This window comes from Diorhabda sublineata, chromosome 11, assembly GCF_026230105.1.
Source record: "Diorhabda sublineata isolate icDioSubl1.1 chromosome 11, icDioSubl1.1, whole genome shotgun sequence".
NCBI classification, from domain to species: domain Eukaryota; kingdom Metazoa; phylum Arthropoda; class Insecta; order Coleoptera; family Chrysomelidae; genus Diorhabda; species Diorhabda sublineata.
The window spans coordinates 6,841,883-6,860,029 of NC_079484.1; the positions used below are offsets into that span (position 1 = coordinate 6,841,883).

Here is an 18,147-nt window from a genome sequence, read left to right on the forward strand (position 1 = left end):
CATAGCTGTACAGAACACTGCTTACAGATAAAGCCCAATTTACAAGAAACGTCCAAATGTCCAATTAGTACGAGAATGGTCCCAGAAGGTTTTTTGGTATTTGAGCTGGATAATTTTTATTTATTTTCATGAAAACAATTCTTTAGCTCACACATCTGTTCCTGCGATGGCCAAAATTAATGAATTAAAGTTTGAATTGCCACCTAATGCACCGTATTCGCCAGATTTAGCCCTCTAGGATTACTTTTTGTTCCTAGAATTGAAAAAATGAGGAGGTGGCAGTTTCATATTATTTACAGGCATGTTATTGATTTATTTTTAACAAACAATGCATATGTTTACTGCGAGACCGTCAATAAATTGAGCAATACAAAATAAGCGTCGAGGATTACGGTCAAAAGCTGTTGTTTTTTTTTTACTACAATTCCCGACTTCACACTACGAAGGTGCCAAAAAACTCCTGCAGGAATTTGACTGGCAAGTGTTTGATGATCCCTCGTACAGCCCAGATATCACTCCTAGCAACTTTCATGTCTTCTTACACCTAAAATCATTTCTTGATGATGACGATGTTACCATATAGTAAAAAACACAAGCTTCTACGAATGAGGCATATAAAAATTTGTGCCTACGAAATTTCGGAAACTATGTAGGAAATAAATTTAGCAGTTGTAGATTTTTGTACAATAAAAACTTTTTCTGTACCTGCAAACGTTTTTCTTATATAACCAAAGGGAGCTTACTTTGTGAATATACCTCGTATCATTACAATTACAACTTTTGAAAACACTGTATATAATATGATATATTGAAATGAAGTTGTTAAATTCAGATTACATTAAATATTAATGATAATCAATATCTTTGTTTAATTTTATTAACATCAACATGTTAGTATTTGCGTTCACTTTGCGAAATAATCATTGACCATCAACTGAGCACAATATTTCAACAGTATGAATAAAGTGCATATACTGTCATTGTAGTAATTAATAGTCTGATGTGAAATATTGCATCCATAAAAGGTTATCTATTGGTATTAATGTTGAGCAAGCAGAAATGTAAGTAAGCATCATCCAGGCCACGTCTTTTACAACACAGACATGACACTAAAATGAACAAAGTGTATCAACATGTGGTAATATTCAGATATTTGTCTTATATTTTATGAGTGTTGATTAGAAAAAAAAAAGGCAGCAGCGACACTCAGTGGACGAAAATCCGAATTCCGAAATCAACAAATTACGATTTTTGATCTCAAAGTGTTCATTTTTTGTGTGACAACGGTCAATAACTTCGTATTATTTGATTTATTCAAATAGTTATCGATAATAATTAGACAATTACTTATCTAGAAAATATGCTGATATCTACACAGTAGCTAATAGCTACGCGACAAAGCTAATTCACCTTTATCTTATCCTATTTTCACAATAAGCAGTTTTGTCGAATTATTAGTCTAGTCTACAAGTTTAAATTGGTGTAAATTCGATATACGAGGATGGTACCTGGCCTGACCTAGAGGCCTGACCTTTGCTTAACCTAACCTAACCTCACTTAACCTAACAACTGTATTAGAAAGTACACTGAAGTACACAAGTACAAAGTATTTGTTTGGCAGCCATCAATACTGAACGTTTTCAGTGAATTTGTAAACATGGACAAAATTGGTCATCGTTATGTGATACAATACTTTTATTTGAAAGGCTCAAGCACAACCGATATAAAAGCTGAACTATATTTTACTCTAGATGAGGCAGCTTCTTCGTTATCAACAGTGAAATATTGGGTAGCAGATCTTAAACGAGGCCGTACAACCTGCGGAGACCAGCATCGACTAAATGGGGTGACGGTTCCAGAAAAGTTGAATAAAATCCATAAAGCGGTGCTGGATGATCGTCGACTGAAAGTGCACGAGATAGTAGACATTTCAAAAAGTGAGGTACATCGCATATTAACTGAAAATTTGGACACGAGAAAGCTGTGCTTAAGATGGGTTGAACAAAAACAGCGTCGTGAAGATGTTTACATCGAGTGTTTGGTAATGTTTCACAAAAATAGCCAACCCTTTGCGCCGTTTTATAACCATGGAGGAAACGTGGGTCCATCACTTCACACCCGAAACCAAAGAACAATTAAAACAATGGACTGAAAAGGGAGAACCAGCTCTAAAGAAGGCCAAGTCCGCAGAGAAGGTCATGGCGTCGGTTTTTTGGATGAGTTTCATTGACTGTCTTGAAAAAGAAAAAACTATCAACCCCGAGTTTTATGCGAAGAAATAGCTCGAACAAAAATTTCAAATATATTGGCAGTTAATGGCTATATCGAGGAGCTTAATTTACGTTAAAAAAATAACTAGTAATAATTTTTGTGGCATTCAAGTTAACTTAAGAAAATTTAAGCCTATAAGATAATACTTCAGGCTTCTCTCTACCCTTCAAGTGCTTGTTTCTCCCTTCTATTTTTCCATGATTAACCGAATTATTAGGCCGCTTCGACGTCAAATTGGAGAAAAAAAAACGGTTCAATTTGGGGCAGAAAAAAGTGCTCATCCACTTTGATAATGAACCAACTCATTGGCCTACGGACTGCTCACAATTTATCATATTTTCCAAATTTAGTTCTCTTTTGGTCCCAAATTCGCCGACCTACTTTGCAGACTTCTCTGTACGGCTCAAATGATTGTTTCCTCCTTTCACACTACCATGATGCCTTCAATGACAGTGTTTCTAAAATTATGCCAGTTTCCAATGTTCAATCAAACAAAAAGAAACCTTTATTCTTTGAAGTACAGCCCATCATATTCTAAGGGCTTAACCCAACGTTCAGCAAGCTCTTTGAGATCTTCATAAAACCATTTTTTGAGCGTAGAAGCTTAAAATTGTCGTACTGCATTCCTAACTTCTCCTTTGGATTCAAATTTCTTCCCACGAAGAATTTCGCCATGGATCTGATTAAATAATAATAGAAAACTTAACTACACGTGGATATTTATCTGATAAAACCTTGTACATTCGGATCAGCACATTTCTATCTACTTTCCATTTAGCTCGACCATCTGGAATGACTTTTACGCACACTAAACCTTCATAATCCCACCAGACACATAACAAAACTTTACGCTCGAATCGACCCCTTGGGACAAGTTTTGGTGGTAATTGTCCTTTGTCTAACTACTGATTTTCCATGTTCGGTTTGCTTAGGCAGGTGCTGGGTTGGTTTTTTCCTGCTCCTCTTGTAACCTCAATATCCCAAGCAGGTGGTCGAGCTAAGCATGAACGATCTTCAAGCACCAAACCTTCACTATTAAAACGATTAAACCAACCGAGATGCGACATATTTTCCATCCTGCTACGGCTGCTTTAATCTTTTGTTTCCGATAAAGTTTTAACAATACTTGAATTTCAAATTTATCACAGTCTATACAATTTATTACAAAACGTACTGCGTCGACAGTAAACAAATAATTAATGATTAAAAAAAGTGAAGCAATTGCAGAAACTCTTCATAGAGACTGGTCTTAACAATATATGACATGTCCGAAATTGGGGGGTACGAATTTTCATAAGAAAATCGACAAAGACACTCTAATAAGAGAAAAATTAGTCTACTAAACTATAATTTCAATCGTTCGTTATTAAATGTTTTAAATACGAAAGTTTTTTCTACTTTTTTCTGTGTATTCCCCACCAGTAATAAAAATTTACCAATTACATTGAAACGATTTGCGATCAAATATTTAACATTTCATAAGATCACAACACAGACAATGACATAGCCGATGTTTTTTATTTGATCGTGATTCATGTAACTGATAGTTGTTAATAAAATAAGAGAATGAGTGTTGAAAAGTTTTATTATTGTAGATTTAGATCAAACATATGAATTGCGCGATCGTCGGGGCTAAAAAATATAAACTTGCGATAGAATTATTTTTCTTCACTATCAGGTTAATCGATTGCTATTAGAAATAGGACATAAAACAAAACGAATAATTCTGTGAAGGTATCAATTAGAATTAAATAGTAATAATAAAATAAAAAAAAAAGTTATCGCGTAGTTTATTTATACAACGAAGCGTATCAAAGACAAGGTACATTTTTAATGAAATCTCGAGGTCAATAACTTTTAAAGGTTCTGTTTTTTATCGAGCTCTACAAGTATTTTTACCATTGTTATACACTGGCCTTACGAGAAGACAAGAACACAACCGACATTATAAATTGACCGTGTATGTCTCCAGATTATTGTTTTAGAACCGTAGACATTATTTTTTTATAAAGGGTGGTCCAACCATAATTCACGATGTTAAACCTTAATGTTTTTCACCCAACGTTCTTAGTTTTAGCCTTGGACAAAGTTAAATATGGAGAGGTACACAATTGAGCAGCGCGTTAAGATTGTTGAGATCTCTAATGAAAATAGGCGTTCTAATCAAAACGCAAAACGAAGTTCAGCAAAACTGTTGGAGATGGGAAAACACGTGAGCATGCTCGCCCACTTTGTTCTGCGGAAAACATGTTGCTGCTGTTCGCAATTGTGTGGCGGAAGAATCGTTAAACTCGCCTCGCTGTCAATGAATAGTTTATTGTGAAGCAAATTAACTCCAGCGAAAAACCAAATTGGAATCTTTAATAACCATAATTGCAGCATTTGGGTAAATAAGAATCCATTAGTGATTGTAGAGAAACCAAAGCATAGAGTGACTGTTTATAGGCTAGCGGCATTGTCGTACTTTTTTGAAAGGTCTACCAAGCAGTTACCAAGTTCTCTATCGTGTGTCGATAACGGATTTTCTGCAGCTAGAAATTGAAGATATAGCGTCGAACAATGTGTGGTTTCATCTGGATGGTACCACTGCCATAATGCCAACGACACAACGGCTTTTTGCAGTCGTGTTATCTTGCGTTGTGGCGATGTTAATTGGCTGCCGTGATCATGTGATTGATTCTCAATTATACCTTAGTCTGATTGAAAATATAAACCATGGGAGATAAAGGTGTGCCACCGTAGCTTTGGAAAGAAGAAAAACTTTTTGGTTTATTTAAAATAAATATCGTGTGTTATAGTTGGACTACACTTAATAAAAAATTGAAGTAATAATTTGATTAGAACTTAATCGATATCCTCAAAACATAAGTTTTTTTCAGTGGCTTTGGGTGCTCCATTTGTTACTACCCTGAAGGGATGTTAAATTTCAATCTCTGAATAAAAGTTTTTTAGTCAGCGAATTCTATCACAAAATTTGTATATTTTGTTATAATAAATTATAATGTCTCTTCATAAAGTAACTTAATTTGCTGATATCTAAATTTCTGCTGATATTTCCTATCTCTGATAGAAGGACTACTAGCCCCTGTCTGCAAAATATATTTTGTCGCCCCTCAAAGCATTTTGGATAATGTTTTTTTATTTTTTTAGACTTTAGAAGTCAGCTTTAATTGTTGACTAAAATATCAAAATGAAACAAACAGAATAAAATCATAATTAAATAAATTAAAATAAATTTAATGGTGTACAGACACATTGTCTATGAATACTAGAATAAAAACCAAAACTAAAAATCACTTTTGATAACAAATACTCATACCAAGGTAACTTCGTTATAAAAAGTATAATAAATAGTAAAATACAGTAGAAAAATAAAAAAAAATCTATTGTAGTAACGATATTTTCCAAGACTTCTGTTGCAATTTCATTAATTACATCGTTAAAATTTTTACCATCAAAAATTTCTTATTCAATTACTAATATTGCTAGCCCAGACAATATTTTTTGAGGCATTGTCTATCTTAAATAATTTTTAATGGGTTTTAACTTTGAAAAAGATGGCTCGCCAGAAGCTACAGGCAATGTCAGAATTCTTAATATATAATAAATAATATCTCAGGACATCTTTTACTGTTTTCAATTTGTATATTTGCAGTTTTATTTCAGCTAGATCCTCCAGATTACTTTCCATATCAACTTCTTATAATTGACATGGATATTGTCAAATAACTTAAGATAGACAATTTGATTGATTTCCAATAATTGTACGACAGATAAAATTAGAATTATTAGATCTTGACCGCTGCATTTCCGCAAAAAAGTAGTTTTTTTATAATATAATTATTATTATAATTTATGCTATATTGGAATTTCACAAATGCTAAAAACTATTGGTTCATTATATATAGCAAAGAACCAGACACGAAACATTAAAGACATTTTTAAAAATTGTGAAATTTGTATAAAAAATAAATCACGAGGTTTGCACAAGTATGGATTGATGTCACATTTAGATCCGGTCATGAAACCATTTGAAATAATGCCAATTGGAGGATTTGGAGGATCAAGATCAACAAAAAAATATGTACATTTGTATTTTACAAGATATGCTTACATTTTAACTTCAAAGACACCATCAGCTGATGATTTCATAAAACTTATGAAGAAAGTAACACAACCAGAAAATGTTTGTATGATTTCAAGTGATCAATATCCAGGAATAAATTCAAAGGGAATTAAAGATTTTTGAAATAAAGAAATACTTCTGATGTTTACAACAGTAAATGCACCATTTTCAAATGGCTTAAATGAAAGATTGAATCAAACTTTAGTGAATAAAATTAGATGTACAATAAATGAAGAAGGACAGACAAAAGCTTGGACAACAATAGCTCAAGAATGTGTGAATAAATATAATGGAACCAATCACTGGATTTGCACCAAGTTATTAACTGTATGGAAAAGATGTAAGGATTTTACCAAATGAATTAAAACTGGGATGCGGACAGAAAAATAGCTATAGAGAATACCATTAAATCACACAATTATAACAAGAAACAATTTGACAAAAATAGAAAATTTTATGAATTTAATGAAGGAGATGTGGCGTTTGTGGAAATTGGAAATAAACTAAATAGAAAGAAATTAGATGAATTAAGAATAGGACCATTGAAAATTATTGAAAAAATTTCAAGTACAATTTATAAAATTGGATATAGAAAAACAGAATCTAATCTTTTTCATATAACGAAACTTATTCTAGTTTTGACATCAAAAGAAGAATAATAACAAAAGTATATGAAGAAAAGTCATAAAGGAAAAGTTGATAACATGTGAAGAGATGAAGGGGAATTATATTCAAATCTGCCTCACTTGGAGGGGTGGAAGTGTAAAGAAATAGTATTTTTTTAGTTTTAATATGATTTGCTGCTTAATTTATCTGTGGGTTATGATGTCTATGACAGATCTGTCATGGATGTCACAAATGTCACTGTCACTAGTGTCAATTTTGTGATTGATTAGAATAAGATAATAGAGGTTAGGTCAAGAAATATTGCTTATTTAAGAAGCAGTTGAAGAAATAAACATTAGATGTCGTTTCTTTGTTTTTTAAAGCAAAACGTGTTTATTTCAATAAATTTGAAAATCATCTTATAAAACATTTTTCGTTTACTTCAGTGAAGAAAGAAGAGAAGGATGGAGAAACTTCGTTTTGAATTCACATTATTGCCTGGAAGTGATGGAAAATTAAATATTTATTGCATAACCTCAATAGCAAAAGTTGATAACATGTGAAGAGGTGAAGGGGAAGTTATATTCAAATCTGCCTCACTTAGGGGGGTGGAAGTGTAAAGAAATAGTATTTCTTTAGTTTTAATATGGTTTGCTTAATTTATCTGTGGGTTATGATGTCTATGATAGATCTGTCATGGATATCAAAAATGTCACTGTCACTAGTGTCAATTTTGTGATTGATTAGAATAAGATAATAGAGGTTAGGTCGAGAAATATTGCTTATTTAAGAAAGAGTTGAAGAAATAAACAGTAGATGTCGTTTCTTTGTTTTTTAAAGCAAAATGTGTTTATTTCAATAAATTTGAAAATCATCTTATAAAACGACATTTTTCGTTTACTTCAGTGAAGAAAGAAGAGAAGGATGGAGAAACTTCGTTTTGAATTCACATTATTGCCTGGAAGTGATGGAAAATTAAATATTTATTGCATAACCTCAATAGCAAAAGTTGATAACATGTGAAGAGGTGAAGGGGAAGTTATATTCAAATCTGCCTCACTTGGAGGGGTGGAAGTGTAAAGAAATAGTATTTCTTTAGTTTTAATATGATTTGCTGCTTAATTTATCTGTGGGTTATGATGTCTATGACAGATCTGTCATGGATGTCACAAATGTCACTGTCACTAGTGTCAATTTTGTGATTGATTAGAATAAGATAATAGAGGTTAGGTCAAGAAATATTGCTTATTTAAGAAGCAGTTGAAGAAATAAACAGTAGATGTCGTTTCTTTGTTTTTTAAAGCAAAACGTGTTTATTTCAATAAATTTGAAAATCATCTTATAAAACGACATTTTTCGTTTACTTCAGTGAAGAAAGAAGAGAAGGATGGAGAAACTTCGTTTTGAATTCACATTATTGCCTGGAAGTGATGGAAAATCAAATATTTATTGCGTAACCTCAATAGCAAAAGTTGATAACATGTGAAGAGGTGAAGGGGAAGTTATATTCAAATCTGCCTCACTTAGGGGGGTGGAAGTGTAAAGAAATAGTATTTCTTTAGTTTTAATATGGTTTGCTTAATTTATCTGTGGGTTATGATGTCTATGATAGATCTGTCATGGATATCAAAAATGTCACTGTCACTAGTGTCAATTTTGTGATTGATTAGAATAAGATAATAGAGGTTAGGTCGAGAAATATTGCTTATTTAAGAAAGAGTTGAAGAAATAAACATTAGATGTCGTTTCTTTGTTTTTTAAAGCAAAACGTGTTTATTTCAATAAATTTGAAAATCATCTTATAAAACGACATTTTTCGTTTACTTCAGTGAAGAAAGAAGAGAAGGATGGAGAAACTTCGTTTTGAATTCACATTATTGCCTGGAAGTGATGGAAAATCAAATATTTATTGCATAACCTCAATAGCAAAAGTTGATAACATGTGAAGAGGTGAAGGGGAAGTTATATTCAAATCTGCCTCACTTGGAGGGGTGGAAGTGTAAAGAAATAGTATTTCTTTCGTTTTAATATGATTTGCTTAATGTATCTGTGGGTTATGATATCTATGACAGATCTGTCATGGATATCACAAATGTCACTGTCACCAGTGTCAATTTTGATTGATTAGAATAAGATAATAGAGGTTAGATCGAGAAGTATTGCTTATTTAAGAAAGAGTTGAAGAAATAAACAGTAGATGTCGTTTCTTTGTTTTTTAAAGCAACACATGTGTTTATTTCAATTAAGTTGAAAATAATCTTATATATATTATCGGTAAATTAGATTTCAATGTTACCTTTTTCTCGTAAAAATTTAAGAAAACAAAAGTTTACAGTGACACTGATGCAATAACATTATTAAAAAGTCCCTATTATTCTAGCTTTTTAAAATAATTTACACACCCCGAATCGGTACCAAATTAACGTCTTTCCAATATTAACCAATAGAAAAATAAGTTTATAGAATGAAGGTGTTGTTACAATAGTGGCAGTTGATCCTATTGTTTCATATCCATCACAACACCATTACTTTCAATTTTTCGAAATCGCTGCACCTGTATATTGCTAAACGGAATTTACAATAATTTTTATTATCTGTATATCTAAGTGGTGTAGCTAAACACACGTAATATCGCGATTTGACAAGTAAAAGGTGTGCAGTACATTATTATTCTTTATTACGCAAATTGTACATACCTTGTCGTTAATAAACATGTATAAAAAGAACTGAAAGTATATACGAGAATAATATCATTTCTGTTGAAATGTATGGAGAAGATGAGAAATTAAATGATGTTTGAATGTTGATGGGCGGGTGGCGGGTACAGCTGTATCATTCCCTATCTTTTTCCACTTGGCTGGTGAACCGGTTCTTCAGAGTACAGGAAAACCGCAGAAAACTTACTAGAACGACGACGTGGGATTTGCAGAGGGTGGCGATAGAGGAATTGTCGAGGATCGCAAGGTAGTTTTCGTATGCCGTTGCTAGGACCCGAAGGGGAGGATAGGATAGTTTCCTTTTAGTCTTTAAGAAAAGGGATCTTTTAGTTAGTAGGGATTAGGAGGGTGTTTTTGATTAGATGGTACGAATAAAGTATTAGGTTTGCAGGTCAATTATACGTCTTGGAATGGATGTTATAACAATATCGACATTTTTAGTTCAGATCGTTCAGATAGACGGTTTCTCTGTGGATCCAAAGCCTTAAGTCGAAATTTTGACTTTGAGGTAGTAGTCATACGCTCCCGTATGGGGTTTTTGAGAATTGCAAGTAAACTTCTATTTTTCCCGATAATTGATTCAAAAGATTTTGGGATCGGACGATAAGAGAGTTTATATGTATGGGACGGAAGCACATACGGCGTTGTTCGAGTATTTTCCCCGTCGGCAGCCATAATTTTTCTTATTATGGATTTGATCAATCCGATCTCTAGTTTATTCAGTGTTTATTACCACTAAAAGTAACCATGTCTGATGCGTATCTTCTAGCTCAAAGATGGCGTGCATTGAATAGAGAAAAAAAAAACTAACTCAATTGTGAATGGTCAAAGCTTAAATAATTTAAGTGTGAACATCAATGAATGAGGTTAACGATAGTGATACAGACTTGTTTAATAATCATAATTTGGATAATGATGATAATAATAATAATGATTCTATAAATTATATTGATAGCGATCTTGACAACAGTAGTAATAATAATTTAGAAAGTAATAGCACTAAAGATAAAGAAGAAAAAGCTGTGTAATGATTAAGTTTTGGAATTTAACCTTGGCCAGGTCCTGGCATTTAAGCATGGCCCAATCTTGGTGACTAAACTTGGCCCATCGTTATCACTCTAGAGTTTTGCCAAGACTGGGCCAATCCTGGCTTACAAGCTTGGCCTAGAGTTCTACATAGTTAGGCCAAGCTTGGGCCCTTGCAACATTCCTCTATGGGTGGAAGACAGAGGTACGAAAAGTAATCTAGAATTCATGCAGTAAGCATCGACTTTATCTTCGACATCGTCTACAGTCATTTCAACTTCGTTCCCTCGACAGCTTTCGGCTATTCCGAAAATTAGAACATTTTTTTTTTCACCAGATAATCCGTAAACCGTAAGTTAGAGATTTCCTAAACCTGGTTTCACTTATTCAGCAATATCTTATCTTCTAAAAAAAATATAAATGTCAAAATATCAGCCGATAAAGTCAAATCTCAAAAAATTTGGAAATACCGAAAGATCGGAAAAATTTTATTGGAGGTGATTTTTCATAGAAGTCATAGTAAAGACACAAATTCGGTGTTCTGTCCATTTTGCCCGACCCTGTATATTAAAACAGGCTGTATATATTTTTTGAATAATATTGTCACCCAACCCACGTATCAAATTCTAATTCAACCTTATCAACCATTGTATCCAATGTTATGACCTTTAAAAGTGTTAAAAAACTAACTTATGGTAGATTAGAAACGAAAACCATTCCAAGATGAATTATGGGAACCGATACGTGTCGTTTTCATGCTTCTTGTAAGGGGAGGTCATAATATCTAATCGAGGCTATCAATTTTCTTCGGATATGTCAACGTACGCCCAGTAACAGATGGCATTTTGTTTATTTTTTTTTTCGACGGCATCGAATTTACATTTATACAGTTTTTTTTCCCACTATTCCATCTAGTTTTGAGAATTCCTTCGTAAGAAACAAACATTTTTTTAACTATTTATATAATGTACCTGTAAGATATATTTTTAAATCTGTTCAATAAAAGAAAAGACAACGGAATTTGTTTTATTTTATTATCTAAAACAAGATATCATAGATTCTCGTATCTGCTGCGAGATTCACCAGAAACTATCCTCTGTCGCCACATCTGCGTTGTGTTCTGTAGGATGCATTGATTGAAAACAGCATCACGAAAATTAAACAAACACCTAACAACTACAAACGACGTATTTCATAGACGTTTTCTGATTTCTAAACTTCAGAGCTTTAGATGGATCTGTCAGCATAATTAGAAATGACAATTCGACACTAAACTGAATGATTTAGTGTTGATATGCATTGATCAGTTTTACTTGATGATACATTATTGTTTTGATGTGCTTGCTTACAATGTTGTTCGGAAACTGATTGTGTTAATCGATTCGTAGTCATATGATTGGATCCTTTCTACCTAAGCAGACTAGTTGTTAAATGGTTAAATAATTTTAAATATCTAGAATCTATTATACAATTGAATAAATATTAACGCACGAAAAAAGTGTAGATTTTGGAAATTTCCACCGAAAACTGAGCGCGAAGTTTGGAAACTATGAATCACAATCTCGTTCTCTCTTAAGCTTTTGTTCAAGCAAGCTTTTTGTTCAAGCAAGCTGGATCATGCATGCTTGTCAAGTTTGCAGTTACGTCTGTAGCCGCCTTTAGGATCCGCGATCAGATGATAGATGACCTATCTAATCCAGGATCATATTTTCCGGAAAACTCTTGTGTCTTTTTGATTATAGTGTCAGTTATTTTTAAAATATAGATGCCGATTAGAAACATCTCAAGACATCGGAGGACGTTGTAAACCGCCATCTATCTTGCCATAGGTCTTCTGTTAATTCTCTCTGCTGCATTTCCTTATCCACCATCTTCTTCGTGGTTTGCCTCTTCTCCTATTCCCTTGTGGTTCTAGCTTAGGTGTTCTGTTATCTGACATTCTTTGTACATGAACATACCAGATTAATTGTTGGGTTTTGATGTCATCGATTAATGTGTATTTGATACGCGCACTACTTCCCTTATTCTGTTATTTATTATCCTGTCTCTACTAGATTTGCCTCTTCTACAGAAGTCCATTTCGGTCGTCATTAGCAGCCACGCTGTCCTGGAGAAACATTGAGGTGGTTTCTTCTTGCCTTCCTGATCCCTATGCCTTTGATACTTTGATTACCCGACTCTAGGACAAGAAGTTGTCCTTATTTGGTGAACCAAGTGTGATTGCTTATACCAGTGCACATTCTGTTCCTGTTAACGTCACCCACCGCGATGAGGTGTAAATAGGGATTATTTCTTTATCAAGTTTAAGACCATATGGTATTGCTCTCGGCCATTTAGCGAAGTATAAATGTTGATTGATCAATAAATTACATCACCATAGTAACACTAGAACTTTTATCGAACAAATATGTCCTATAAAGTTCCCTCAAACGTAACATTGTCATAAAACTAACATCATGTCAGTTTTGGATGATTTATCTAAAATTCGAGACTATAATATCGATTCTAGCAATAATGTAAAAAGCGAGTCTCTAATATCAAAGTATAACATACCAATCGACCATTTTGAATTTGAATATGTTGAGAAATGTAACGACGGCAGGGAATTGGAAAAAATTCTTCATATTTTGCGTTCGGGCGAAGAAGGATATTACCCAGATTTATTGAAATGTACCGAAAATCGCTTGAGGATCATAAAACCTAAAAGTAAATTTTTAAGAGAGGTACGTGTTAATTATATTGACATATTTCTTAAAGTAATTTTAATTCTATGTTTAGTACTATAAATATTTTCTTATTGTACCACTTCAAAATAATAAAGCAAGTACGAGTAAAAAGGAAAAGTTTCCGGCATCTACCTGAAGATGCCAACAAATAAACTAAATCAGCAGCCTGTTGTCCAATACACAGATAGTCATTTAAACATGTCATAACTTGTTAAGACTAGTCTCTAATTCTATGAATAATACAATTGCTTCAATTTCTTTCAATCATTCCCTATTGACGACGCAATACGTTTTTAACATAAATTATATGAAGTGTAAAGCAACTGTGGTAGCAACGAATGTATGTGAAATTGAAAGGAAAGTTAATTAGCGAACGACACACAGTGGTGCCAGAAAAAAGCGCGATTTTCGAAAGCACTGATTTCGATTTATATCTACTTTGTGCTTCTCATACTATATAAGCTACAGGAACTAGGAACAGTATGATTTTTACTGGTTTTTCCTGGAAAAAATTAGTTTGTTGCACTAACTTGTACGCTTAATTGGTTTAAATAGTACATTTCTACAGTACCAAAAATCATGAATATCAAAGCGATGATCAACCCAGAAAAATTCCAGCTTTTCTCAAAAAAAACAGCAGGGATGGCAATTGAGAAGTAACCATGGTATTACATTCCATCCACGTTGCATAAAATTTTATCCCATGATGTTGAAATAGAAGTCGATTCTCCCAGTCAAAAGATTAAATTAATAAATACAAGACTATGAGGATCAGAAACTAGCAGAAAATGCCTCGTATTTCTGCCAAAGAAAACGTGTTCCATAAGCTACTGGAGATTTTGGATGGTTTTATTACGAACATGAGACCCGAACCAAAGAAAAAGCACCTGGAAGTCAGTGATGCACCTGGGGAACTGTTAATCTAATTTCCTTGCATCGTAAGTTTGAACCCCCGGTTTTATTATTTAAAACATTCCCAAGTCTTTAAGCTTTTAAGTACACTACAAGTATTTGTTGAACTTGCTTAGTTCACGAAAATATGATGAATTTCAATTTCTCATTAGATCTGTAATCTTTTTCGAAATTCCAAAAAAAACACTTGATGTATTCTTTTGCTCTAAACCGAATGTTAATCTGTTATTAGGCCCTAACTGTACGACATCGACAAAGTGTTGGTTTAATCGTTTTAATAGTGAAGATTTGATGCTTCGACCATTGAAAAGACGTGTATAAATAGCTGATTGCTCTGTATGAGGAATGGATTTAGTTAAACAACCCGAACATGGAGAATCGGTCATTAGACAAAGGACAATTACCAACAAAACTTGTGTGTCTGGTGGAATTATGAAGGTTTAGTGTACATCGTAATCATTCCAGTTGGTCGAGCCATCATACCTAGGTATATATTGGACAGCTGATGCGAATGTATAAGGTTTTATCAGATAAATATCCAGGTATAGTTAACCGAAAGCAGGTTCTTTTAAAACAAGGCAATGCTAAACTTCATACTTCGAAAGTTACGCGGAATAAGATCGAAGATCTTGGAGGTACTTAACTCCTACTACATCCAGCATTTAGTCCCGAACTTGCATCATCAAATTACTATTTACTCATGGCGAAATTTTTGGGTGAAAAGAATTCAAAGGAGATATTGAAAATGTACTGCGAAAATTTTTTGCATCAAGCCCATAGAATGATTTTACCAACGCTGCATTTAATAAACAAAGTGAACATTAAAAATTAATGAGATACTCTGTATATATTTGCGCATTTGTTACAATTTAGGTTAATCGTTTTGGAGTTTTTTTGAAAATGAATATGTCACGCAGCTTATATAAATTGTGAATCACATTGTTAAAACTCTGTTGAACTGTTTTTCATACTAATTCATATACTTCTACTAGGTCTGTCCTGTGTTAAATAAGAAAGATCTGGATAAGAGTGATGTTATAGAAATATCTAAAGATTTAGAAAATTTTGTGGTTATTGCCGATAAAAGAGATAAAGAGCTGGAAAGAAGACGGGTTAAGACAGTTGAACATGATTCAGATATCAGAAAATATGAAAAATTGATCGAGGAAACCAAAATTTCCGAGAAACGTATAAACTCAACAGGTAAGTCTACACACGAGATAATTTTTATTCTTAGAAAAGTTTAAAACTTGCTGGTTTTAAACTATAATTCACTTGAAAAGGAATCATCACAATTGACACAGAAGGTAAACTCAATGTTTCATCATAAATTAGTGACGGAGATAATAGTAGAGACAAAACATTGCCAAACGTTAGATGATACGAAATGTGGAGGACTTTGTATGGATTAGACTAGAAATTATTTGTTTTGAAATGTATTTCTTGTTTAGATTAAACTTTGTTAGACCTGGTTATAGGTAAGTCAAAAACCTGTAAAAACTTCGCAATAATAGCCAATAGCTTTGTCTCTTGGTGACACTTGATGCATAAAATTGCATTTAATTCAGCTTCTTGTGCAAGCGCTTCGAGTCAAAAGCATATTTAGAACGCTTAATAATGAACTACCTTCATAACAGAGAACTCTTGATTGGACAAGAACATTATATGTAAATCACATGTGGAGTGCCACAAAGATCCATCCTAGGTCCAACCTGGAACCTCTACTATGACAAAATCCTCAGGCTAGAGTTGCTATATTACTTCACCCTTATCTTGCAGTCACAGTCACCGATGCACAGAAGAATTAGTGGTGAACCAGACAAATATTGCAATACATAGAATACCGGAGTGTATGGAAAAAATTAATCTGGAACTCGCGGAAGAGAGGACCGAAGCGGTACTCATGGTCGACCGTGGGGCAGTTAGGCAGGTGACCATAGAAGTGAAGAGCACACGTGTCATAACTAAACCAGAATTAAAGTACTTCCGAATTTGTATAGACCAGGGATCTTTTATGAAAAGACACCGGCAAAAGAGCTGAGACATCCGCGATGTTTTTTAGGTCGCTTAATGCCAATTCTCAATGGTTCTACCTCTGTATAACGAAAACTCTTAAGTACAGCACTTAAGTATGCACCAAAAGACTTACTGGTAAGGAAAAGAAGCTCGACGTATGGTAAAGATAATGTAGCCAAAGCAATGGAGAAAGAGATATTCATAGAAAGGTACCAACGACGTTGACTTCACTGTCATAATGTGGAAGATACTGCAGAGCACACCCTTTTTGTATGTCAAAGATGGCAAGAAGAACGTAGAACAGCTATACAAGAACTTGGAAGCGTACCGTCACCAGAGAATATCGTCCATGAAATGACAGCTAGCCAGAAAGCCTCGAAAACTATATCTGATATGGTGACAAAGATAGTTACCCAGAAACAAGAATATCTAGTAGATAGACCAAGGAAAGTCCAAGAAGTATAATGAAGTAATACCTTCTTGGTGGTTCCGTTATTCTCTCTGTTGACGAAAGGGGGGGTTAATTGGTAAAAATCCCACATAAAATCGCAAGTCCAACCGCCGAGATGTCTTTTGAAGATTTCCTCTAAATCTTTGGATTACTTACAGAGTTATTTGTATTCTAAACAATATTATCCGAGAAGGTCTGAGTGTTGTTATGTATACGCAATACCAGAAAAAAATTAAAAAGATCTCATAGCTTGTTGCTACATCTTACTCAATTTTTATTTTTATAATTGCAAATTTATTATGGGGTCTTGAATGTTATGAGCTTGAATCTACCCCGTAATGAAAATATTTATATTTTTTTTTCTACAGATTATAAATCATGGGATAAATATGACCCGGATACGGAAATATTGAAAATGGATATCGAAGAAGAAAAAGCTAAAAAAGAGGCTTTAGAAATGAACGACAAACGTATAGAGAAAGAAAAACTGAAAAAACCTAATAAAACCGTAACATTTAATCAATTCGGAACGGAAGCGGAAGCTGCATTTTTTTCCGAAAGAGAACGAGAAACAGGCAACGAGTATTTTAAAATTGGCGATTTTGAACAAGCCTTACAATGCTACTCCTCAAGTATCCAGAGTAAAACCACTATAAATAATCTAAATAATAGGGCTGTAACATATCTAAAACTTAAAAGGTATGAAAAAATAACCAATATATGTGTGTAAGGTCATTATTTTGATTCAAAATATAAAACAGGAAAACAAAAAAATAGAAGCATGACGATTCAAAAAAAGTACCATCATACAATTTGTAAAACGATGAAATGACGAAAAGATTTTATTTTCATTAGGTATGAAGAGGCAGTCAAAGATTGTGATAAAGTGTTAGCTATAGAAAAAGATAACGTTAAGGCTCATACACGTAAAGCTGAAGCTTTGGAAAAGCTAGAAAAATATGAAGAGGCTTTGGAAAATATAGAATTTGTTATTTATAAAGAACCTAATAACCATTTAGCTCAAGAAATCGCTGACAAAATCAGAAAAAAGACTAATGCTAAACTTAAAAATACCAGAATGAAAATTGTTGAAATAGAATAAATTAAATAACGTATTATTAAAGTTAATTACGTTTTTTATTTAATCATTAAAATTTTGAGTTGATTGCTTTTGCAGTCTTTCAAGTTTTTCTTTACTAGATAATCTCATATGAAATGATCTTAAAAACAAGACGTAACTGAATGTGGAATATCATGTCGTAACACACTTGAGGAATGACCATAATCTGCTACCCA

General features: G+C 33.3%; 1 protein-coding gene across 1 annotated transcript; it reads left to right on the forward strand.

Annotated features, from left to right (window-relative positions):
* Positions 1–13,202: 13,202 nt before the first annotated feature.
* On the forward strand, positions 13,203–17,933 carry LOC130450432 (sperm-associated antigen 1). Its single transcript, XM_056788805.1, has 5 exons — positions 13,203–13,469; positions 15,377–15,587; positions 17,220–17,550; positions 17,707–17,818; positions 17,871–17,933. The coding sequence occupies exons 1-5, from the start codon at positions 13,203–13,205 to the stop codon at positions 17,931–17,933; spliced, it is 984 nt and encodes a 327-aa protein (XP_056644783.1).
* The last annotated feature ends 214 nt before the right edge of the window (positions 17,934–18,147 follow it).